This window comes from Pagrus major, chromosome 8, assembly GCF_040436345.1.
Source record: "Pagrus major chromosome 8, Pma_NU_1.0".
NCBI lineage: Eukaryota > Metazoa > Chordata > Actinopteri > Spariformes > Sparidae > Pagrus > Pagrus major.
In genome coordinates, this window is record NC_133222.1 from 20,540,623 (window position 1) to 20,563,585 (window position 22,963).

Genomic DNA, 22,963 nt, shown 5'->3' on the forward strand with positions numbered 1-22,963 from the left:
TTTACGCAAAGTGAGTAGAACTAGTAACGGACCCTCATACTTGGAAATACCTACCTCAGTGTTAGTGAGTAGTAATCTGCTGGCAACATGCAAGAGGCAATTTCCCCTTCAGACATTTATGACAGTGCTAGGGCAGCAATTAACAAACCTTCACCATTGAGTAACTTGTCAATTATTTTCTCCATTAATCAATTAGTTGTTCAACAACATGTCAGAAATACTGGTGTTTTTCAAAGCCCAACATGACGTCTTCACATGTCTTGTGTTGTCCACAACCCAAAGATATTCAGTTTACTGTTATAAATAAAATATTTACATTTAAGAAGCTAGAATCAGAGAATTACTGATAACTTTTTGACAGCTCCTTGATGATTGAATCAATCATTGCAGCTGTACATGGTGCTAACCATTTGTTTCTTTACAAGCACCTATTTCCAGCATCTTGAAAAGGCGATAAATTATACTGTCTTTTATTAACTGCATCTTATTTGGTATCCTATTCAATGTTTTAAGGAACCTAGCCAGTGTTAAATTTTCATATAGAAAGTTAAATTGGTCCGTTAGTGAAAGCATGAGAAATGTAAAGCTATTATAGCCAAGTTGCATTAAGTGTGTACTTTGGTTCTAAAAGAACAAACAATGATTGAACATTAATTATTTCTCCCTCATGTAAATGTAACTTGTGTTGACAATCTTTATCCACTGTTAAGTAAGGTTTATTTGAAATTGCCAACATGACACCTGTTCAGTAGGGTTTACTGTGCATCCCCAATGTTGAGGCTAGCTTCGTATATCGGTTTGTTTTTATTAGCTAGTTGATCAGTTCCTTTTGATAAATCATGAACATCAAAAGTAATATGGTAAATGGGGGAAAATAAACAAACAAAAAAAACAGTTGAACTTTGTCAGTCCAACAAAAACATTGTCAACCACAGGTGAACCCTGAGAGTTTCATTTTACACATTTTAAAGTAGCTAATTAGCTACACTGTCTGGCTATGAATATTTAAGCTAGCTAGTTACCAGCCCTGGCCGGGGAAAGCTTCTTTGTAATGAAGATGGTCGCTGCTCCCGCCAGGAAGATGTCAACCCAACAGGTGCCAGTGGTTTGATAGCAATTAGCTTAGCGCTGATCCCAGACAGTTCAAGTAGCCACTGTAGCTTTCTCTTTTAGGGCTGCAAATGTTAATTAACCCATTTCACGTATTTAATGCTCATACACTTCGGAAAATACGAGCTCACCGGAGGAAAGGTGAACATCTCAACAGGAGACGGTGTCAGGTCGACCTTTAGGTGGAGTAGTGTAATGGCCAGACGGTCTTCCTCGTGCATCTCATCCACGAACGCCACCGACCACAGAGCTGCTCAGTGCTGCCACTGAAGGCCATAAGCTGTATTGCAGCAACTTCAACTTAACTCTGTTTGTACGGAAGCCCTAAAGGGCCATGCATTCATACATTTTATTTTCACCGTTTTCCCGTGATAACGAGTTAATTTCATTTGTTTTCTTGAGATCTCGAGTTATTATCTCGAAATAACAACTGCCATTTTCCCGAAACAACGGAATAATTTTCTCGAGATAACGAAACTTTGTTTTCCCGAGATAACGATATAGTTAATTCAAGATCTTGAGAATATGGAAGCCCTAAAGGGCCATGCATTCATACATTTTATTTCCACCGTTTTCCCATGATAATGAGTTAATTTCATTTGTTTTCTCGAGATCTCAAGTTATTATCTCGAAATAACAACTGCCATTTTCCCGAAACAACGGAATAATTTTCTCGAGATAACGAAACTTTGTTTTCCCGAGATAACGATATAGTTAATTCAAGATCTTGAGAATATGGAAGCCCTAAAGGGCCATGCATTCATACATTTTATTTCCACCGTTTTCCCATGATAATGAGTTAATTTCATTTGTTTTCTCGAGATCTCAAGTTATTATCTCGAAATAACAACTGCCATTTTCCCAAGATAACAGGATAATTTTCTCGAGATCTCGAGATAACAAAATGATAGTGTAGTATATTAAATCATTGCAGGAAACATCATTCAGTGTAGCAATGTCAGAGGAGCAGGAGCATATCGATCACCACGTCACATATCTTTTCAATCAAGGCCTGACACAGGCTGAAATAGCATTATGCCTTGCTATTACAGATAATATACACATTAGTGTGCGTAATCTAAAAAGACAGTTAGCAAGGCTTCAGCTATATCGGCGCCGCAATCTAAGTGAGCCTGATGTCGTCGTTTACTACATAGCTGACCAGCTACAAGGTCCCGGGCGTCTCCATAATCTCAAGCCTATCATATCACAGTCATTATCTCGAGATCTCAAATTAATTATATCGTTATCTTGGGAAAACAAAGTTTCATTATCTCGAGAAAATTATCCCGTTATCTCGGGAAAACGGCAGTTGTTATTTCGAGATAATAACTCGAGATCTCGAGAATACAAATGAAATTAACTTGTTATCATGGGAAAACGGAGGAAATAAAATGTATTAATGCATGGCCCTTTAGGGCTTCCGTACAAAAACATCACAAGATCACATCATTAAAAACACATAAATAGACTTCATCCCCATCATTCCAGTAAAAGGAATGAAAGCTGAAAAGATGAAAATTCTGTTAAAAAAGGTGCCTTCACATAAAAGCAAGTCTATAAAAGTGTGTTTTAAGAAGCAATTTAAAAGAAGTTCAATATGAAATGCTGTCCTCTTCATCCAGTGTAAATAAATAATTTGTTGTATTGCCTTGCAGCCACTGGGTCAGAAATGGAAGCTAATATTAAACATTTAAATATATTAAATGGAATTACATATTAGGAATCAAACTATGTGTGCTACATTTGACCAATTTAATGAGATATTTTAATCATAATTTTCAGAAAAAGGCCAAGTCGGTATGAAGGTATTGAAATGCAGTAATACAGTACTGCGCTCAAATGAAATTAACACATACAAATAAAAAACAAATAACTTCATAGTACATAGCTTTAATGTAACATTGTTGATGCATGACAGAGGGATAAATGTTTTTCTTTATGATCAGTAATAAAACTTGATTTAAATAAATTCAAGATATGAAAGACATTTGGAAATCAATCCAACATAAGACAAAGACATAAAGTGCAAAAAGTGAGTATCTCTTTATTAAGGATAATACATTAAGGGTCAATTCATTTTTATTACACCTCCTTCCATTCAGTACATTAACTTACAATGTGCATATGTAGATTCAGATGCTTTTATAGTAATATACCATGGGAAGTGGCCTCGGAACCAAATTGAACATTTTCTCATTCTCTTTACATATTAAATATAATTATAGGCTAATATTACAACTTTATACATTTTGAATGGACCACGCAGCGATGTGGCCACTAGGTCAGAGTTTAATATTTAGTTTAAAGTTAGTGATGACAGTTTCCTTCTGCTGCAGCCAGATAATTGCAGCATCAAATAATATGTTCCACCACAGAAGTGGTCGTGGACAAACACCAAGAAAGCTACAGTGAAGTTTCAAAGTGCGATTCTTCAGCATCAAAAACCAAAAATTACCTTTGGTCAAATAAAAAATTCACATGTTTATGCTATATTAATTGAACATAAATCAAATGTCTATTCAGGAAACAAAAAGGCTTACATAACTGTGGAGTTTACTGTCTCATATTTGGAAAAAAGCTGTAAAATTATTCTGTGATCAAACGCAAAACTGATTATAAAGCCACAAAAAAATGCTATATTAGCATTCCATATCTTTGAAACTTTAAATAATGCAATAGATTTCGGTAAAATAGAAATTTAACAGTCTAATGAAAATGAAAACAATGCATTTTCACATTTTCTGAAATACTTCAGCATGGATCCAGACCTCATAAATCACAACCACATACTCTTTAACTTATAGTGCTGCCTATGATTCATGTGATCTGGAAACCAGACCAGAAATACTTAAAGTAAACTAAATAAACTAAATTGTGGTTTTAAATTCTACTTTAATTCTACAAGAGTTCATTTGTAACTGAAAAGCTGCCTATCTCCATAAATCAGTTATTTTTAGTAATAGGCATGAAAAAACAAAGCAAAGCAAAGACAAGACCGGCTGTTTTTGGAGTGTAAACTACAGTACTTACACAGCAATCAGATAAAAATAACCTCATAAAATTATGGTGAATTAAAAAAATATCTATAAGTAAAAAGATGAGAACAGCATAGATGACAAATAGTGGTTATTTCCAACAGTGAAGAAGACACTGCATGAAGCCATGTCATTAAAATCATATAAAACTATTTAGTCCTGTCTGTACACCCAAAAGCCTCTATGTCAGGTTCTGAGCTGCATCAGAACATCAGTACTTAAAAAGGTTCACATAACACAGCTTATAAGGCATGTCATGTGGGATATTAACATGCAGGGTTACATTGCACAGCCTACAGAACAGCTTTACATGTGGAAAATAAATTTGCTTTTAAAGTTCGACCAGAAAGTCTGTGCACTTGAAGCAGAAGTCGACATTTTGGGACCCAAGCTTATAGTGGAAGCAGAGGGAAACGTCTAGCCTGAGACTGTCTAAAAGTACCTCTAGAGCTCACTGATTGACACATTATATCTCCATCGTTTGGACCGTAGCAGAACCAAAACCTAAAAACAAACATATAAAGTTAATTAGTGAGCTTTAAAAGGTGCTGGCAGATTAATTTTTGGAACATTTGGACAGAGCACGACTAGCCGTTTCCCCCGTTTCGGGTCTTTGTGCTAAATTAAGCTAACCAGCTGGTGGTTGTCGTCTTACAGTTCACAAACAGATGTAAAAGTGGTATTGATCTTTTTATCTAACTCTCCCCCAGAAAGCAAATAAGTTAAAATCCCAAAATGTCGAACTTAATTTAAATTTGTATGATTATGAATATATGAGACATTCAACAACCCTCTCTGGATATGAGGGTTGACCTCAGCTCCCCTCGTCTGTCTCTGCTAAGTCTTGTTCATACTAATATGAAACGCAACTTCAACTTGGATCCTTTTCTCCCATGTTGATAAACTGGCCTGACTGTACTTCTGGTTATTCTGTGTGTTAAATCAATATATTATAATTAGTTATAACATAATACATATACTGAAGGTATAATTTACACACAGTTCCCATAAAGCACCACATTTACAACACTTGGGTTACAAAGAGCATCCTGGGATTTTTAGGACTTGACAGAAACAAGGCTTCTTTTTCCAACCCAATCACTAAGCCCCCTTAGGAGCAGGACACCCTGCTGGTTTCTTCTGCAGTGTGAGCTTTGTAGGAAAAAAGAAAAATCTCCTCCTCAGTGAAAGTGACATTTTGTGTTGCAACATGTAAAGTCTACTTGGTACGGGTCGATTTCCCTTGTCGTCTAATTGGCTCAGTGTGCGGTGTGTTAAGGCCTGTGTGGGTGGCCCGCCTCGTCAGCCAAGTTGAGGATGTAGCCAGCTATGTCGTCCTCTGTGGGGATATCAGACAGTACCCACGATTCATTGGCAGCAGTCACCTGCAGGCGGCATATCGGACAGTTTCGGCTCTGCCCACTCCTGCGGAAACAGAAGGGAGTGTGTAATAATCATCAAACACTTTTGTGTGACAAAAGAATTACTGGATTATTCAAGCTTGATCCATCAACTCACCATTTATCAATGCACTTCTGACAGAAGCTGTGTGCGCAGGGCAGAATGAGGTCAGCCTTTCCGTCCATGCAGATACAACACTCCTCCTCGTCAGTCAGCTGCTTCACTCTGCACAGACACACAAACAGAAAACAGGTAAAGTTTTACTTATTTTCTAAGGATAGGGGAACAGATTTAAAATATCAAAATCATGTTTTGATTGAAATGCCTGATGTTGGATAAGTCTTGATCGCATGTAATAAAAAGATCTGCCTGAGAAAAATATCCTTCTGTCATAAAAATGCATGAAAATTTAAAAAATAATCCCCTCAGCTCCTCTTATTGATGGGAATTCATGCAGGGGGATAAAAAGTAATTCCACTGCAAAATAGGATGCAAAGTCCATCATTTAAACAGCCTGTGAGACATTTAATAACTCATTTCTAGTACTGACACAGGTGGTGAGCAGGAATAAAACTCCAAACTGCATTAATTGATTCTGAAAACTTAACTTAAAGTGAAAGCATAACAGTGACATACACATTATCATCCATATTTGTAATGGAAAATGTGTTTCATTGTCACACGTGCAGAAGACAAACAGCAACATTATCATCATTTATATGGAGTTGTGGAATGACTATAAGTCGAATATTCAATCAAGTCAGCAGTTTGATTCCCAGCTCCATCTGTCCACATTTCAAAGAGTCCCAGGCAAAGACATTGAACCCCAAATTGATCATGATGGTCAGGCCAGCACCTTGTAAGGTAGCTGCTGCCATTGGTGTGGGGCAAATTATAAAGCATTTTGGAGAAATGTCTCATCTTCCTATTTACCAAATATCTGGCTCTTTAGATGCTAAATACTCCAGTAAGTTCTCCAGCTGGACGTAAACATTATCTGCTGTTTTGTGCTAAGCAGTTCGTCAGTTGCTGCTGTAAATGACCTGGATAAAATGAGCTAAAGCTAAGAGATATATTTGTGCCATTATGAGCAACCCATTTCAAATTACAAAGGGTAATCTAATGAATAAAAATACTGGAAAAATACTTGACCGGCTCTATTTGTTCATGCTGGGCCATCTGGCAAGCAATATAAAGTGTCCACTGCTGTACCATCAGACCACAGAGCAGCTTCTTTCCTCAGGCTGTGAGACTCCTTAACTCATCCTTCACACTCAATCACAAATCAATGTTTTTATTTTTATGTCTTGCTATTTATTTGATCTTGTATGTAATTTTATGTTGTCAGTAGCATAAAAGGACTACAACTTACATTGTAACTAATAAATTAATTTTGTATCTTGTATGGATGCTCATTACATTTTTCCTTTTTTTTGCCTTTCAGGAGACAGTAGTAGTGTTAAAGTACAGTAGTGTGAAAGACAAGGGCTGAAGTATAATGTACACACAAAGGGTCTTTTATGTGAAACATTATATGTAAATGAAACTGTGACTTTCCAACTGAAATTCTTCCTTAAGATAACTTCCTTAGTTGTAGGCTCTTTGTTTGAGGGACTATTTCAGGTTCGCCTACCTGCCCATCCACATGCTGGCCTGGCAGGAGTCAGTGGAGGGGAGTGGGGCAGACGGGCCCTCGGTGGCGCCCTCTGCAGCGAGAACCCCGGCAGCCTGGCTGGTGATGTCACGGTACAGCTGGATGAACTGGTACAGGTTCATGATGCGTGATGCTTCCACCATGCCATTCTCTTTGTTGATCTGGGCAGAGGCAAAGGCAACCACATGACTCAAACAACACACTGGTATGGTATTCTGTATGACATGCAGTCACAATCCTACACAGTTCGAAAATAGTTGGGTTTAACAAGTGTGTATTTTTAACAGTCAGCACAGGTGTCTGAATCTTTAAATTTGATGATTTTCATGTAGCAATGGAGATTTCGAAAACAGTACACACAAACAGCAGAAAGAAAGGGGAAATAAGTGCCCAATGACATACTTTATACCAACAGTCTACATCCAGTAAGTCAGACTATCTCCAAAGGGATAAACTAATGTAACCATAATAAAGATAACCAAATCTACCCAATAATATCCTTTCCACATTTACCCCTGCACGTAAACACAAAGTACAGGCTCATTTTCTCCATCTGCATCTATCTTTCTGTCACTCTCACACTCTAACACTAAATCAAAGCTGTGGGCAGATGCTCTTCTTGGCATGTGATGAGTGTGCAAAAGGTTCTTTGGTCTCACCTTGGTACAGAGGATCCTGACAGCCACCTTCCACAAAGCTGAGGCGTCGGATCCTGGCTGCACCTCAAACAGCAGGTGCTTCGGCTGCCCAGCAGCTAGCTTGGCCGTACTGAGAGAGATCCAGCAGAAGAGAAAGAGACTCTGTAAAGCATTCTGCATCGTTTTTACTGCCGTGTGCTAAAGCAGTATACAGGTGAACACAGCTACACATGCAAACACACACAAAGTATCCATGTCGAATGATGGCCAAAACTGCTGTTTGTTGTTTTTAGTGTGCACTCTGCAATGATAGCTGCATTTTTAGATGCTAATGACTGTGTCATTTCATGATATTATTCTGACTTTCTTTTGTCACAACTAGGAATACTTTAACCATGTTATCCTGCTTCTCAGTTACTGTCTCTGAGAGCTAATAAGCTAAAATTAAGTTGGCAGAGGCTAGGCCTAATGCTGGGGAGTGAAATGGGCCAAATCCTACATGGTGGAAATAGTACTGAGTACTGAGTACTGCTAGCTGTGCAGAGGTCTCAATCAGAACAGTCTACACTGGGAGCCAAAAAGAAAATCAGTTAAAAATACATAGCATTCAGTAGGGATGCAGAGATTGTGAAATTCTGGGCTGATACCAATGCTTAAAATAACAATTTGGCTGATAGCTACAGATGCACTGATTGCAATTTTCTTGGCCGACTCAGATTTCAAATATTTTAAAAGTCTGACCGGTTGATTCCGATTTTCTTTCTGTATAACAACAATAATTAACAGCATACACAAACATATTTGTGACCTTTTTTTTAATGGAAAACCCAATTGTATGTTTGTAATAAAACACTGACTATGAAATAACTAACTAAAATAAACGTTGTAATCTATTTTAGGAACCTGTTGCTGAAATGTCTCTGTGAGTTTTAGCTTCCTCTTATAAGCAACTGAAATGTGAGCATAATAAAAAGTTTGCTGCTATGGTTCAGACAATGTATCCTTATCTTCATGCAGCATGTGTGTATATGTGGCCGGCATAGAATCGCATATCTAATACTGACCAGCTGATCATGGCCGGTCATGCTGAAAACTGGCCGATTCCAGTCCCAGTCAACCAGTAGCTCACGAATGTGCAGCAAAAATGTGATGCGACACAACAGATAAGCACCAACTACTGCCATCACTGACTGTCATCTTGCTTGCCAATTGGCTGATAGCAGTCAACAAGTTGAATGTCGGCTAATAAATTGGTTCATCCATCGCATTCAGGAATTCTTAGTTAAGTACCCTAAGTCAACATTCCTCAGAGCCAGTTGGTTCAATCTGTTTTGTTCCAAGGCAAACTTGTTAATTCTACTGCCCCTACACTACCGTAAAGCAGCTGGAAAAAAATGGCGGCATGTTTGCACAAATGAAAATCTATTGATGGAGACTTAAATGTTCTTGAACAGCTACAGTATGTGTCCTGAACAGACTTTGACTTACACATCGTTAAGTTCAGCCACTCTTGCCAGAAACTCCTCGTAGGTAAGGTAGCCGCTGTCACGCACCAGTCCGGCGTGTTTCACCAGCTTCTCAGGCAGATGGTTCACCACCGCCTGACCTGAGAGCTGCTGGCCCATCCTGACAGCAGCAGCACTTACAAAACAGCACTGGCAAAAGGCTCATTCAGTTCTGCAGAGCCTGGTGGGAAATTGAGAAAAACAGTTTGTTTATATGTGACAGTTTATCTTTCTTTCTCTGGGACAATCTAGCCTGTACTCATTCATAATTCTCTTTCAACCTCTGAAAACATCTGAGATGTCTGCCATGACTGAAAGGTATGGATCCATGCCAGAAGATAGTATCATAAACCTGACTGCTCCCTCATCAGAAGCTGTGGTTTAGCCTAGACACTGTTGATGTGTCTTGTAGCAATGGTCCAAATGCCACTAGAGGTCATGAAGGCCCTCTCACACAAATGTGAACCAGATTGCATATGCATCACATTTTTCAAATTAATAAACCGGACTTATAATTAATAGAACAATTATGTTGCCTTGTAACTTCATTATACACTACATGACCTAAGGTATGTGGACACCCATATTTGATTGCTAAATATTTGAATATACTGTAAGATTTTTTTTCTTTGAGATTTTGGAAGGTGGCTGCAGGGATTTGACCCATTCAGTCAAAAGACACATTTACATCCATTGATGAATTTCAGGGCATCATTAAGAATGTAGTGAAGCAGGCATGTTGTTTTTCTAGAGAGGCTACTGTGTTTGAGTAGCTGATGTTCTGTTTTATTGTGATATTTGTATATCATGTTTAATATGTTGTATTTAATTATGTTCTGATTTTGTGCAGAGGCTACCTTGGCCAGGTCTCTCTTGTAAAAGATCTTGATCTCAATGGGACTTCCTGGTAAAATGAAAAGTAAATAAATACATGTTTTGCTTTTTTTGTTCATGTGTCCTGTCATTATGTTACTTATGAATGGAGTTATAGTGAAAATAAATGATTCCTCTTTATGCTGTCGACCACACTCTGAGAACCACTGGGCTAAAATGCCACTGTGAAGCATTAAGAGACCCAACTGGAGCCCTAGTGTCCGAGCAAAACCTCTTAAAGCCAGCCTCAGACTAAAGTACACAGATCAACTTAACTGAGACAGCTGCTGAAGTGCCAATTCAGCGAAAGTAAAAGTAGCTATCGTCTAAAACACACATCCTGTCACATCTGCTAACGTTAACTAAACTATTACTTCCTGTTGCAGCTGACCGTTAATTTCTACAGCGATGAGACATCATATCTCCCAAAAAACAACAACAATTGTTTGAAATTGAATCGTTAAAAGCGCAACTAAGCAACCAAAATCTTAACGTACACAGGACTGCTCCTCAACATAATTAGCTAAATTAGCATTATGTAATAACTGAAGCTAACAGTACGGATGATAGATATTTTATCTGTCACCGTCACAAATGGCAACAGCGTTCTAGTATTGAAAACACTTCAGTGGCTCATTTAAGACACCACCATTTTAGGTCCAAGTCACCAATGAACCTCAATTCAAACACGACTTGCTAATCTTAGCAACAGCGTCACTTCTTGACAGCAGTTTGCTAACGAGGAGCAGCATTTCTTCACATTCCCATTCAACAAGCCACGATTGAGAAAGACAAAACCGTTCGAAACACAACAGAGATAAATATGATTACCTGTTGTGGTGTGAGAAAAGGAAGCTTATTTTCTTACCAGTCACTCAAATTCAGAGGCAGGAGTTGGGGTCCAAACTTCACCACTAGCTTCGCTGGACAGTTGTTTGTATTGACACAACACGGTCGCCGTTTGATGACGTCAAAGCGAGTCGCATAGTTTCACTTTACAGTTTCTGATGTGTCATGTGTTCATTTACAGAAAAGAGATTTTATTTTTTATGAGACAAACGATCAAGGCAGAGGCCATATTATTATTATTATTATTATTATTATTATTATTATTATTATTATTATTATTATTATTATTATTATTATTATTATTATTATTATTATTTTGAGTCTTCTCATTTTATATGGTGAATTTTATATCTTTATATGCAAACCCAATATTCACTAATTCAAGCATGCAATGAATCTTTGACACTGCTAAGACTGACAAATTTGGACTGTGGTCATCTACAATGCCTTACAAACCTCTTTAATTTAAATATATAATTACACCCCTTTTTTCCATTTTGCTTGTTTTCCATATTACTTTTTGTAATTGTATTCCATCTGTTGTAGACTATGCATTTTTGATGATTCAGTAATAAAGGAAGTTTAAGATTTAAAAAATGTCACTCTACCTATTGTGGAGGAATTTGCTGAAATTTTGTAAAGATTTAAATAGGCCTAAATATTTAGGTGATTTTGGTTACAGCGTACAAGACTTGGTTGCTTAGATCTTCCCAACAAATAAGCAGGGTTGGGAGGGTTACTTTAAAAACGTATTCTGATACAATTACTAATTACCTGTTAAAAATGCAGTTAGTTACGTAATCCAAGTATCACAATCTATCTCGATCACTTTCCATTACAAAAAAAGACCAGAAAAAAGGAATATTAAAAGGCCAGAGTGAAGTGTGAGACTTGTGAAGTGTTGTCATGTGTGCACATGTAGTATAACATTCTTTATTTTGAAATTGTAATCCTGTTAGTTAATCCCCCTTTTTTTACTAAATTTATCTGTCATCTAAATATATGTTATTTTCTGGAATACAGTTACCTTTTTTGTATCCTAATTACATAATCCTGTAACATGTATTCAGTTACTCCCCAAGTCTATGAATAATAGATGCCATTTGATTATTACTGTATTAGGTTTATTTCTTTCACATAAGTGAAATTTATGCTCATGTTTTGTACAAATTATACCATTAAAATAGGTCAAGACTGTCTGAAGAACCAACATTTAACTACCTAACTAAACAGAAAGTCTTTGCAGTACTTTTTTAACTAAGTCACTTTTTATTTATTATATTTTTAAACTTGAAATATAATAAATGTATTGTATTTTTTCACTTCTTGGAGCTGTATTTTGTATTTTCGCATACTCTTTTGTTTATGTTCCTTAATGTTGTAGGTTACATTAATTTTACTATCAAAGATCTCAATCCTAAATTCTGAAACAATAGTCATAGTAGATAGGCCAAATTATTTAAATTAAATTATTCTTTTGATGACATTATAAGATCAACTGATGCAATGTTTCTTGTCAAGTGCGTTCAATCATCCAGCCATCTAATCTATGAACCATTAACAGAATCATATTAGTAGTTACTATTTAGAACACTGTCTTTATTTTAACTTCCTGCTACTGCTTCATCTTTGAGATAAATACAAATAAAATGGTTTTGTGATGGTTGGTTTTCTTCATGTCATGTTACTTTAACTGAAGTGCATTAAGTTCACTATCTTTTGCTGGGGGAAGATAATGGGAGACTGATTCAGATTACATATGGCTGCAGGGGATCCAGGAGGCCGCAGGTGGTAAAAAAAAACAGAAGGTAAATAATATAATGAGGAGAGAAATAAGAGGTGAGAAATTGGATACGACTGGAGGGCAGGAGAGCGGAACATGCCACCTAGGGACAAAAATAAGGAGGATAAAATATACAGTAAGATTGAGAAGGTGTGAAAGAGAAAGAAACTCTGAAATGTGAAGAAAAATACAAGAAAATGGCCGCTGAAAATAAGGCGCAGGGTGTTGATACGAGGATAAAAACCAGATTAATGTCTGATGCATCCAAATGAAATGTCACTGTAACAGAGTTAGAGAAGTTGGGTGAACTTAGTTGTCTGGCAGAAAGTCTATTTTTCCCTCAAAAACTCATTTTGGGTTGGCTGGATCTGCAGCTAGACCATCTGTCTGAAACTGGCAACCAAAACACCTGAAGGGGACTCATACAGAGAAGAGACTGCAGCACAAACGACACCTGTAACTCTCTGAGACCAGAGAAGGACACAATCTTCCTCAGATTCATATTCCTTTTGTTCTTTAACTAGTGACCAAATATTGACGTTTTGTTTCCCGTTATTTCTGTTTACTCTGCATACACATCTGCGGTGTGTCTGTTCATTCAAGAAGAGGAACCTATCCTCTGTTGCTCTTTCTCAGGTTTCTGCCCTTTTTATTTTAATTATAGGTTTTGTTGGAGGTTGGTTTCCTGATCAAGGGTCTAAGAGGCTGTTGTATGATGGACAGATTATTAAACCCTTCAAGGCAAATTTGTGATTTTAAACTATATGAATAAAATTGACTTTGCTCAAAAGCCAGATGGCTACCCAAGTACAGTAAATGCCACTGTTTGTTGTCATCTCTTAAAGGAGGAGTTCACCCAAAAAAATTCAAATTCAGACATTATCTGCTTAATTTGATGTCCATGGAAAGTTTGGTGAAGTTTTGTAGTCAGCAAATCATTTCTGGAGATTTACAGCAAAACAGTGTTGCAGCTTCTCCTAAACAGCTGAGTGAATGATTATATACATTTTTCTGATTGAGGGTTTGTCACACTTTAAAAACCGAGATCTGGGACATTTAATCACATTCTCTCGGTTCTCTTGGTTCAAAAGCTGATTAATAAGTCTCTTTTTGTTATTTCTTTGTGATATACCAGCAGATGGCAGGAGAGGACATCAAACAATATCAACCTGAAGCTGAAGTCAGAGACTTGGATGGTTCATGCTAATTCTGCATATAGACAACTAAAAGCTTAATTACATACAAATATTCTGCTGTTTGATGACGGGCCAAGCTGCAAACTCCAGGTTCCCTTAAGATTTTATTGGAAAACCTTTCGAGTACACTCTTTAAGTAATCAAGATATAAAACCAGCTGATTGTTGCATTTTTATGGAGAAACAAGTTACTTTACAAATTGGTTGATTTTCTTTCACTTGATTTAAGAAATTAATGATCATTAAAGGACATTAAAATAATTCTTTTTGCATATTCTCACAATTTAATATAATCAGCAGGTCCTCAGGCTCGTTCTTCTCATAGTCGTACCTTAGCTACTCACAACCCCTGACAGAATATCACATCAAGACAGTCCAATGAACCATTAAAACTTTTCCTCCTTGATTTTTTCCTTTCATTATTCTTTTCAGATCTTATTTAATTTGAGATGCAGGAAAAAGCTCTTTGGTGCAGCACTGAACCCATCGTCATTCACTTTCACACTTAGAAACACTGCACGAAAGGCAACTATTGAGGGATTGATTCTGGCTGAATGACTTCCTGTAATTGCCACCCTGATAATGAGACTGAACGACTGTTTCTTCTCAGTTTGTATTTCTATTTTACAACATTTTGGGGGCAGTAGGGCTGCAACTAGCAATTATTTTATTTCTTCAAATCTGGGACAAACATCCACTTGGACTGAAGGATGAACTGATTAGATTTTGGTGCTCAAAGGTCAAAGGTCAAGGTCACTGTGACCTCACAAAATGTGTCTAAAGGTCAGCCTCACTGTGACATCATAATGTTCTGCTTTTCTGGTCATTATTCATAGCCTGATTAGTTCACAAGGCAGTTTTCATTATAGATTAATCTGACAATTATTCTTATGATTAATCAATTAATATCATGGTGTATAAAATGTCAAAAATCATCACATTTAAGAAGCTCGAACAGGCAAATGTTTTACATTCTTGCTTGAAAAATGACTGAAAGGATGGATCGATTATCAAGAGTTTACAACTAATTTTCTTTTGGTTGACTAATCAATAGCCCAGCTGCCAGGATATAATGTGAGCAGTTAATGTTTCTATAAACCACAAATACGTACAGGTTGACATTTGCAGCATCGTGTTCACATAAAGCTTCTTAACTGACTTTCACATCAGGAGGTGAAGATGATCAAACAAGAACCAACAAGGCTGCCAAACAGCCAGCTGCAGTTTGAATCATACCACTGGATATTTAAAGGACACCTGCAGTTATTTCTAGCCATTTCTGTGTGATCAAAACTGGCTATCTTTCATGCGAAGTCGGATCAACTCCATCCGTGATCGTGACAACCAAGACAAGTATTTCAAGGGAAACTATGATGTTTTTCTAACCCTAACCAAGTGGTTTTCGTGCCTAAACCTAACCAGATCATAAGCACAGCGCTGTGACGAGAGAGAAACAGAAAATTCAACCAAAATAAACATAATATCACAACATAAAGAGATGTTTAGTTTGAACTCATTTTAACTTATTTTGCAGAAATGCACTAACTAATGCTAACATTCATTCTAGCGTTTGGGTTACTAATAAATTATTATCTCAGCCCTAGTAGGCAGCTGTTTTAGACATCTGTGGCCAGGCTTTAAAAATGTTGTCTGAACTAAGAAACAGAAGAACATTTTGAAACATAGATTCTGTAAGAAATAGGCCTTTACATGCTCTGACAAAAGAAAACAAGATAACAGTCGAGTTTCAACAGTTTTATATACAGATTTTCACTTTAGGAAAACAAGAACAAGTATAAAGGCTTCATACCGTACAGATAACTCATTTTAATACATCACACTGAAAACAAACAGCAGATCTCTGAACAACCCAAGAAAATATGGATTGCTTTGAATGCCAGAAACACACATTTCTCAGGAGTAGTCCAAAAATGAACTTATAGAAACTGCATCCAAATGTAATACTGTACGTACAGATGATCATTTAAAAACTCTGACTGACAGGTTGTGTGGTCCATAAACTGATAGTTCTTATAATGACCCACTCTTTCTGATTGGCAGTGACGACTATTCGTACGCACTCGATGTCGAAGCCGATCTTGTGGTCCACGTTGGTAACCTCAATGCTGCCACCTTTAAACTCTCCTAACGTGATGTATGATGAACACTGCCTTCCCTGTTTAGTGTCCACAGACTTCTGGCCTACTTCCAGAGCTCCGTGGTGAAGAATGTCATTTTGTCTGTCCTCTGTGCCCGTCACTATTTTTATTCTGCTGACTTTAGTTGATTTATTAAAGATTATGACAAAGAAATCTCCAGTGCACGGAGGCTTTCCCCAGAAATATTCATCAACAATACTGCTGTAAGCCTTTGTGGCATCGTAGTTCTCAAAGACGTTAATGTTCGTGTAAAGGCTGGCAGGAGGGTTGTCAGGAATGTCTATGGAATCTTCCTCGAAGTCGTCGTCCTTCAGCTTGTTCTCCGCTCCTTTGTAAGAAGAGTAGTAGCCCATGTGCTGGAACAGTGAGGGCTTGAAGCGGATCACGTCCTTCTGGGCCAGCAGGCCCCTGAAGTGTATGAGGAGCCAGTCGCAGGGCATTTCCTGGTAGAACATGAGGAGGAAATGAGCCAGACGTGGCAGGTCTTTGGAGTGGTACAGCTTCCCGATGTAGCCCAGCTTGGAGAACTCCAGCATCACCCAGTAGGAACCTTCTCTGGAGGTGATCACCTTCTTCAGCGCCGTCAGGAAGTTCCTGGAGCAGCGCACATCGTCCTCTAACATCATGTAGAAGTGAGAGAGGTTTGTGCAGAAGTTTAGGAGGAATGCGTAGTCCACATTCTGCTTAGAGCGGAAACGGACCCGATCCTCCGGGTCGTTATAGTTCCTTTTCAACCCATCCAGAGATGGATAGTACTCCTCTGGAGTGTGGATCACCAGGAGGCGTCCGGCTATGATGTGGTGAGCAAACTTCCTGGTGATCTCCTGCACCAGGTTCTCACACCAGACCAGATCAAAGTCTGCCAGGTGGACCACAACCACAATCTCTTTGAGTTCCTCGTAACTGGACTGATCAAAGATGGATTTGATTGTCTCCAGGAGGTAATTCCCCTTTTTCCTCTTGACAGATGACAAACCGATGGTGAGATACTCTGTGAACAGAAATCACTTTAGTCACTTCATGATGAAACAAAATGTTAAAGGAGACCTACAGTATCATGCTTTTCAGATTGTTTTGTATGTATATTGAAAGTTAAAACATTCCACACCAACAGAAGCTCCTCTCTCCCACAGAAAACACTGCTCCTGAAATGCCTCGTCAGTAGTCTCGCCTTTAATTCTGTGACTTTGTGACATCACACTACGTCACCATGTCACACATTTGCATAATTTATGCCTAGCAGCTAGTTTTAAGAATGAATTTAGCACAGCTGCTCTGTTGTTGTTAGCTGTGCTGGCTCAGGCGTGTGTGAGCGGAACAATCAGAGGAGACTGGGTATTCGGAAGGGGGGGGGCCTTAAAGAGACAGGAGCTAAAACAGAAGGTTTCAGACAGAGGGGGAATACAGTAGTACAGTATGAAAAAACATGCATGTGCATTATTTGAGCATTAGAGCATGTAAAGCTATTCTGGTAGTAACCCAAAATAAAATAATGAACCTGAAAATGAACATATTATGTGTCCTTTAAAATATTTCTCGCTGTTGGGTGATTAAATAAGATTCGCCAAAGTTCTATCAGCTTGGTAGAAATACTTACTTTTACGTGGCAAAGGAATTCCTGCAAGGTAGCGGTAAGTCACGTTAATAGTCCCGGAGAAATTAGACAGATCTCTGAATGTGTGGACGTATCTTTCAGAGTTGGCAGGATGCATCAGGGTCTCTCCCAGCTGTCTTTTTTCAGCCTCCTAAAATCACAAATACAAGAACACTGAGTAAAAGCAAAATGCTACGATCAGTAATTGTTGTTTTGCCTTTTGCAGGTGAGAAAACTTACCAGCACATAACCATCATCCATATAAAGGTTGAAAAAGAGCAGGAAGGTGATGAGGAAGCCGAGGAAGGGGAACATGGATCGTTTCCTGAAACACCTCATCTTGTCCACGGACTTCCACATTAGCCTCAGGATCATGCCTCTCGCTGCAGGACATCAGAGATAAAACAGAAATTTGGTCATAAAAAGTGAATAAATAATCAATCAATTTATTCTTTGTGGACATTTGGGTAATGACATGAATATCAAGGATTAGGTGAAGGCTTGGAATAACAAAGAGCTCATCACCTGATTTAATCAAAAATCATGACTCAGGATTGCCTCACTAATCAGAGCAGAACTGATTTTTTACTGAAACAGAAAGTGGTTAAAGAAGCGAAGAAAGTATCATAGTACTACTAATGAAACAATTAGTTAATTAGGAGAAACACATTAACAACAGTTTTGATAACAGACTCATTATTTATGTAATTTTATAATGTCAAAATGCATAAAAATTCAGTAGTTTTAGCTTCTCAAATGAGAATTTGCAACTTTCCTTGTTTTTTATATTGATGCAGCTGAATATCTCTGGGTTTTGGTTGGTTTGACCAGACAGTTTACAGTGGAGAAACTTGGGGAGAGAAAGCAAGTATAACATGCAACAAAGGTTCAAAGCTGGAACTGAACTGAGGACTTTGTGGTGCAGTGTACGCCTTAACCAGTTTTCCACCAGAGCATCCAAAATGTCTCAGGGACATTTTCTCTATTTTCTGACATTTTAGAGGCAAATGTTTAACTGAATGAATAAAAAATGGACAAATTTGTCAGCAGGAGTAATGGAATTTTCTGGAGGACTTCAGGGCACAATATTGAGATACATCGAGATGCATCAAGAATCTTGCATTCAAATCGTTTACAGTTGAATCGTAAACAAATCAAATAATGAGGCCTCTACCAGCCAATGGCTATCTTTGCCCGTCTGTCGTTTGTCGTATGGACAGGTTGTGTTCAGTGGGTGTATCAGAGCTTTTTTTGCTGGAAACAGGGCTGATCAGGCCTGTGAGAGTGGACCAAAACAATGTTGTGGTCTGTAAAACAAAAACAATGAGCAAAAAGACGCTAAATTGCTCAACAGAGCTGAGAGAAACTGCAGTGTCAGATGATACTTCAATGTTGGTTTATCACTATGAGTCATTCCTTTCACATTACAAACTCACATGATCCATTGTTGATATAAAAATACGGATACTAGTGCGGCTTTTATTAAAATACTCAGTACTCACAGCCCTGTAGTATCAACCACAAAGCAAGACTGATGGATATTCATCTTTAATTGGGTTATGATGAGGTGCTCAGAGTGACAGATGTGACCAACAGCACTGACACAGAGATACAGAAGGCTGATTTCAAGGTTTATTATCGGATTAAGCAAAATGGATCTAATAATGGATCATCTCGGTCGTTAATCTAACCGCTCACGAAGGGAAACGTCAGTCATCTGTTCAGTTTGTGTGCAGCAGTCAAACGAGCCAGATGATGTTTAAAACTCAGTAAACACCAGCGACATCTCTGGATAGAAAACAAAAGCCTCCAGCCCCGGATGTTTACTCATAGTGCTGACAGTCTTTAAAGTAAAAAGAATTACCCTGGTCACTATCTGTCCTATTTGGCACTACATCTAAAAAAGCACCGATCCCATGACACCCTCCATAATTCTGATGTTGCGTAACATGAAAACACAGCCTTGGATTTGAGAAGCCGTGAACTCCCTGGCGACGGTGACAATTTCGGCAGAGGCCTGTGCCTCTGCCGCTGGACCCAACAACTCAATAAACAACTCATTATTCATTGTGTTATTCATTGCTCGAGTTCCATTTTAGCAGAAAAAATCATCTCCCATCTGCCTGAGAAGTGAGCCATTTTGCGTTTCTGTTACAAAAGAGCTGCACGGTGGCACCTGAGAGATGCAGCGGCAAGAGTAAGTGGAAACACAATGACAGCTGTGAGTCAATATTATGAAAGTCCTCACAAAAAGCTTCTCCTCCACACACACACACACACACACACACACACACACACACACACACACACACACACACACACACACACACACACACACACACACACACACAGAGAGCATTATTTGAGATAGCAGCCTGCAAAATCAGATATTGAGAATACGCAAGAATACCTAACAAGGCGAAATAATGGCCACATGCTTTCTCTGCAAGTGGAAATACTGCTAAGAAATTAGATTTTTGTTTGCTTTCTCTGACTAAATCTACACAACAAACAAGTCTCCCATAGGTCACATACATTTATATGGAAATGAAGGTACGTCTATGAATAAATAAGCACCATTTGTTGGGTCTATTTGCTTTTGTTTACAATGCTGCTCTGCCAAGTTGTGTTTTCTTTTTTTTTACCTCGGCAAATTATCAGCACGGTTGCCCAGCGAGCTCATTTCTACGAGTGAAGTCATTTGAGATTAGAGCCAGTAAAATAATAACAGGTAGAGGGGAATACCAATGGGTTTTGGCATAAAAAATGTTATGGGTCCCTCAGGAGGGTTTTATCTTCACTAGACATTAACGACAGTCTCTCCAGGACAGAAAACGAGAGGAGATTTGTCCTGTTCACTAATCTTTTGTTTTAAAAATGTAAATTCCACAGAAAAGGGGAAATTACAGCAGTACTTAGTATTGGTTCGAGCCCAGCTCTCCTGGATTATAGGTAAATCTTCTTGAAGAAATGAATGGAAGTATTTAAAGTGGAGCTGAATTATGATTCACACAAGCTTTAACAACAGCCTGAGGAGAAATGTTTATAGGTACGGGTTAAACTGTCCTACGACACTGGAGTACTACAGTCATTCATTGACTAAATTAGGGGTTACTACTTATTTGAATTGCACATTAAAGCTGCAGCTGAAAAGGTCTTGGATTTGTTTCCCCTTCTGCGTCACAGAGACCTGATGTTTCTTTCAACTTAAAATGGCCCAGTCCCTAACCAACCATACCTGACCCATAGTTTATGGTTTTTCACCTGATCATGGTGCTAGATGGAAAGTTAGAGAAATTAACAGCAATCCAACCAAAAGTTGTTGAGATAGTTCCGTTTGGACCAGAGTGGTGGACAATCTGGAAATCTGAGAAATATTCAACTTCCCACAAATGTCCCTTGATGGATGACGCCCACAGCCTGATAACTAGTTGTACCAATCATGTTTGTTTAGATATCCTCATGAAGAATATGCACCATAGTCATTTTCTGCTTTACTGATCCCATGACACCCTCCATAATTCTGATGTTGCGTAACATGAAAACACAGCCTTGGATTTGAGAAGCCATGAACTCCCTGGTGACGGTGACAATTTCGGCAGAGGCCTGTTTTCTGCTTTACTCAACTCTATAAAAGCACTTCAAACTAAAGACAGGAAACTCTAATCAACGCTGTCAACAACTTGCGTTCTGCTGTTCTCTGTGATAAAATGTACAATTAGCTAATCTAGGTCTGGACACTGGGAGTCTTCAGAAGCTCCTTCAGAGCCACAAAGGACATAACTCTTCTCACTAGATGAATAGTACTTCTTGTGATGAGTAAACTGATCTCAATGTGTTATATTCATGGAGTGCCTCTTTAATGTCTTGGCATTAGACGTAATCCAGGGTATTACAGGGTAATCCAATATCGACATTTTCAATCCATTAAGATATAAACCTCACATCAGAGAAAGTTGTCACGATGCGAGGGCAACAAGATGCAGAACAGACAGAAACAACATCAGACGTGTTAGAAATGTCTGTTGCTGGTGTGATTCATGGATTTATTCCAACAACCCTGTCAGTGCGCATTAAAGACATTCTTAAATGAAGACCGACAGCTAAAAAATTCAGATTTTAACAGTAATTTTGAAAATTGACGTGCTGAAGCCTCATTGAAAGTGAAAAGAGACAAGCTTGTGGCTGAAGGCTTTCAGAGTCAATAACTAGACACACTGTGAAAGTCTGATTGTGGAAAATGAATGAGTAATGCTTAAAAGAACTTCCATCAAGGTGCCCTTCGGCACCGTTCTTAATCCCCATTTGCGTCAGTATTAGCGGAAGAATTCTCCACCAGTAAGGAGACTATGGTGGTTGTACTGGGAGGCTCCCAAGTGGGAATGTGTGTAACTGTACGGAATGCTGGAAGATGATCTGCTCTCTCAGCAAAAACCTTCCCTGAATAAATTAAGACATAAAAAAGATGGATGGGAGACTTGTTGCTGCAGAGACAAAGTGTCATGAGACTCTACAGTGATGTATCTATCTGACAGCTGGCTCACATCTTTGACTCAATAAACTCAGAAGAATTTAACTAGTTAATGAATTTACTTTAGGTTGACCATGTGTTGATTTTGCTCTGTAAAGAAGGAAGACGTGTTCGGTAATCTGAGTACAAGAGGATGGCTTTAAATACTTGAGTATGGTGAGTATGCACCAAAACACATGTGGAGGTTTTTTTTTTATCTGCGCCAACTCGGTCTAAACTGATGTATCCATAATCCAGTTTGTATTTTAGTGCATAACCAAATTCAAAGGCATCTCTGACTGCATTAAAATGTGGTCTTTATGTAGTGTGCTTATTGCATAAAAAGCTTTCTGTAACCGTGTTACAGCCGCTTCTCTCACAATGTAAACTATGGAAAAAAATCTTTTTGGGCCCCTGTGCGTTATGTGACGATGTTATTACACAGACTGTCTGAAAGTTGGCTTCAAAGCCTGGTGCTCCTCTCAGGGGTTTATGGTGCGTTCCAAGTAAGTCCGAATATAACGCATATTCTCAAGGACGTCTGATGAGCACAGATCAACACTGCACGTTTCACAAACAACACTATATGAAGTAAAAACTGATGAAGAGGTAAAAAGTAAGTGTTTACTGTGTGCTGCCATACTGCTGTGATGT

At 38.3% G+C, this 22,963-nt stretch overlaps 2 protein-coding genes across 3 annotated transcripts; both read right to left on the minus strand.

Moving 5' to 3' along the window:
• Nucleotides 1–3,132: 3,132 nt before the first annotated feature.
• rnf141 (ring finger protein 141) lies at nt 3,133–11,161 on the minus strand. Of its 2 annotated transcripts, XM_073472765.1 has the most exons (7): nt 11,088–11,128; nt 10,204–10,250; nt 9,330–9,527; nt 7,863–7,971; nt 7,183–7,364; nt 5,667–5,774; nt 3,133–5,573 (listed from the first exon to the last, which is right to left on the minus strand). In XM_073472765.1, the coding sequence occupies exons 3-7, from the start codon at nt 9,464–9,466 to the stop codon at nt 5,423–5,425; spliced, it is 687 nt and encodes a 228-aa protein (XP_073328866.1). In that variant the 5' UTR covers nt 9,467–9,527; nt 10,204–10,250; nt 11,088–11,128; the 3' UTR covers nt 3,133–5,422. The 2 variants fall into 2 exon arrangements, with proteins under 2 accessions (XP_073328866.1, XP_073328865.1); XM_073472764.1 differs by lacking the exon at nt 10,204–10,250 and having other exon boundaries at nt 11,088–11,161.
• Nucleotides 11,162–16,030: 4,869 nt separating this feature from the next.
• LOC141000965 (alpha-1,3-mannosyl-glycoprotein 4-beta-N-acetylglucosaminyltransferase C-like) lies at nt 16,031–18,174 on the minus strand. Its single transcript, XM_073471863.1, has 3 exons — nt 18,040–18,174; nt 17,803–17,950; nt 16,031–17,196 (listed from the first exon to the last, which is right to left on the minus strand). The coding sequence occupies exons 1-3, from the start codon at nt 18,172–18,174 to the stop codon at nt 16,031–16,033; spliced, it is 1,449 nt and encodes a 482-aa protein (XP_073327964.1).
• Nucleotides 18,175–22,963: the final 4,789 nt, after the last annotated feature.

Excerpts from the sequence above, each read along its gene's own strand:
- rnf141 (XM_073472764.1), bottom strand. The coding sequence starts at position 9,466 with ATGGGCCAGCAGCTCTCAGGTCAGGCGGTGGTGAACCATCTGCCTGAG. Across the intron at positions 7,365-7,862 it reads TCAGGATCCTCTGTACCAAG|ATCAACAAAGAGAATGGCAT; the intron begins GTGAGACCAAAG and ends GCCTCTGCCCAG. Across the intron at positions 5,775-7,182 it reads GCCAGCATGTGGATGGGCAG|AGTGAAGCAGCTGACTGACG; the intron begins GTAGGCGAACCT and ends GTGTCTGTGCAG.
- LOC141000965 (XM_073471863.1), bottom strand. The coding sequence starts at position 18,174 with ATGATCCTGAGGCTAATGTGGAAGTCCGTGGACAAGATGAGGTGTTTC. Across the intron at positions 17,951-18,039 it reads TGGATGATGGTTATGTGCTG|GAGGCTGAAAAAAGACAGCT; the intron begins GTAAGTTTTCTC and ends TTGTGATTTTAG. Across the intron at positions 17,197-17,802 it reads AATTCCTTTGCCACGTAAAA|AGTATCTCACCATCGGTTTG; the intron begins GTAAGTATTTCT and ends TTCTGTTCACAG.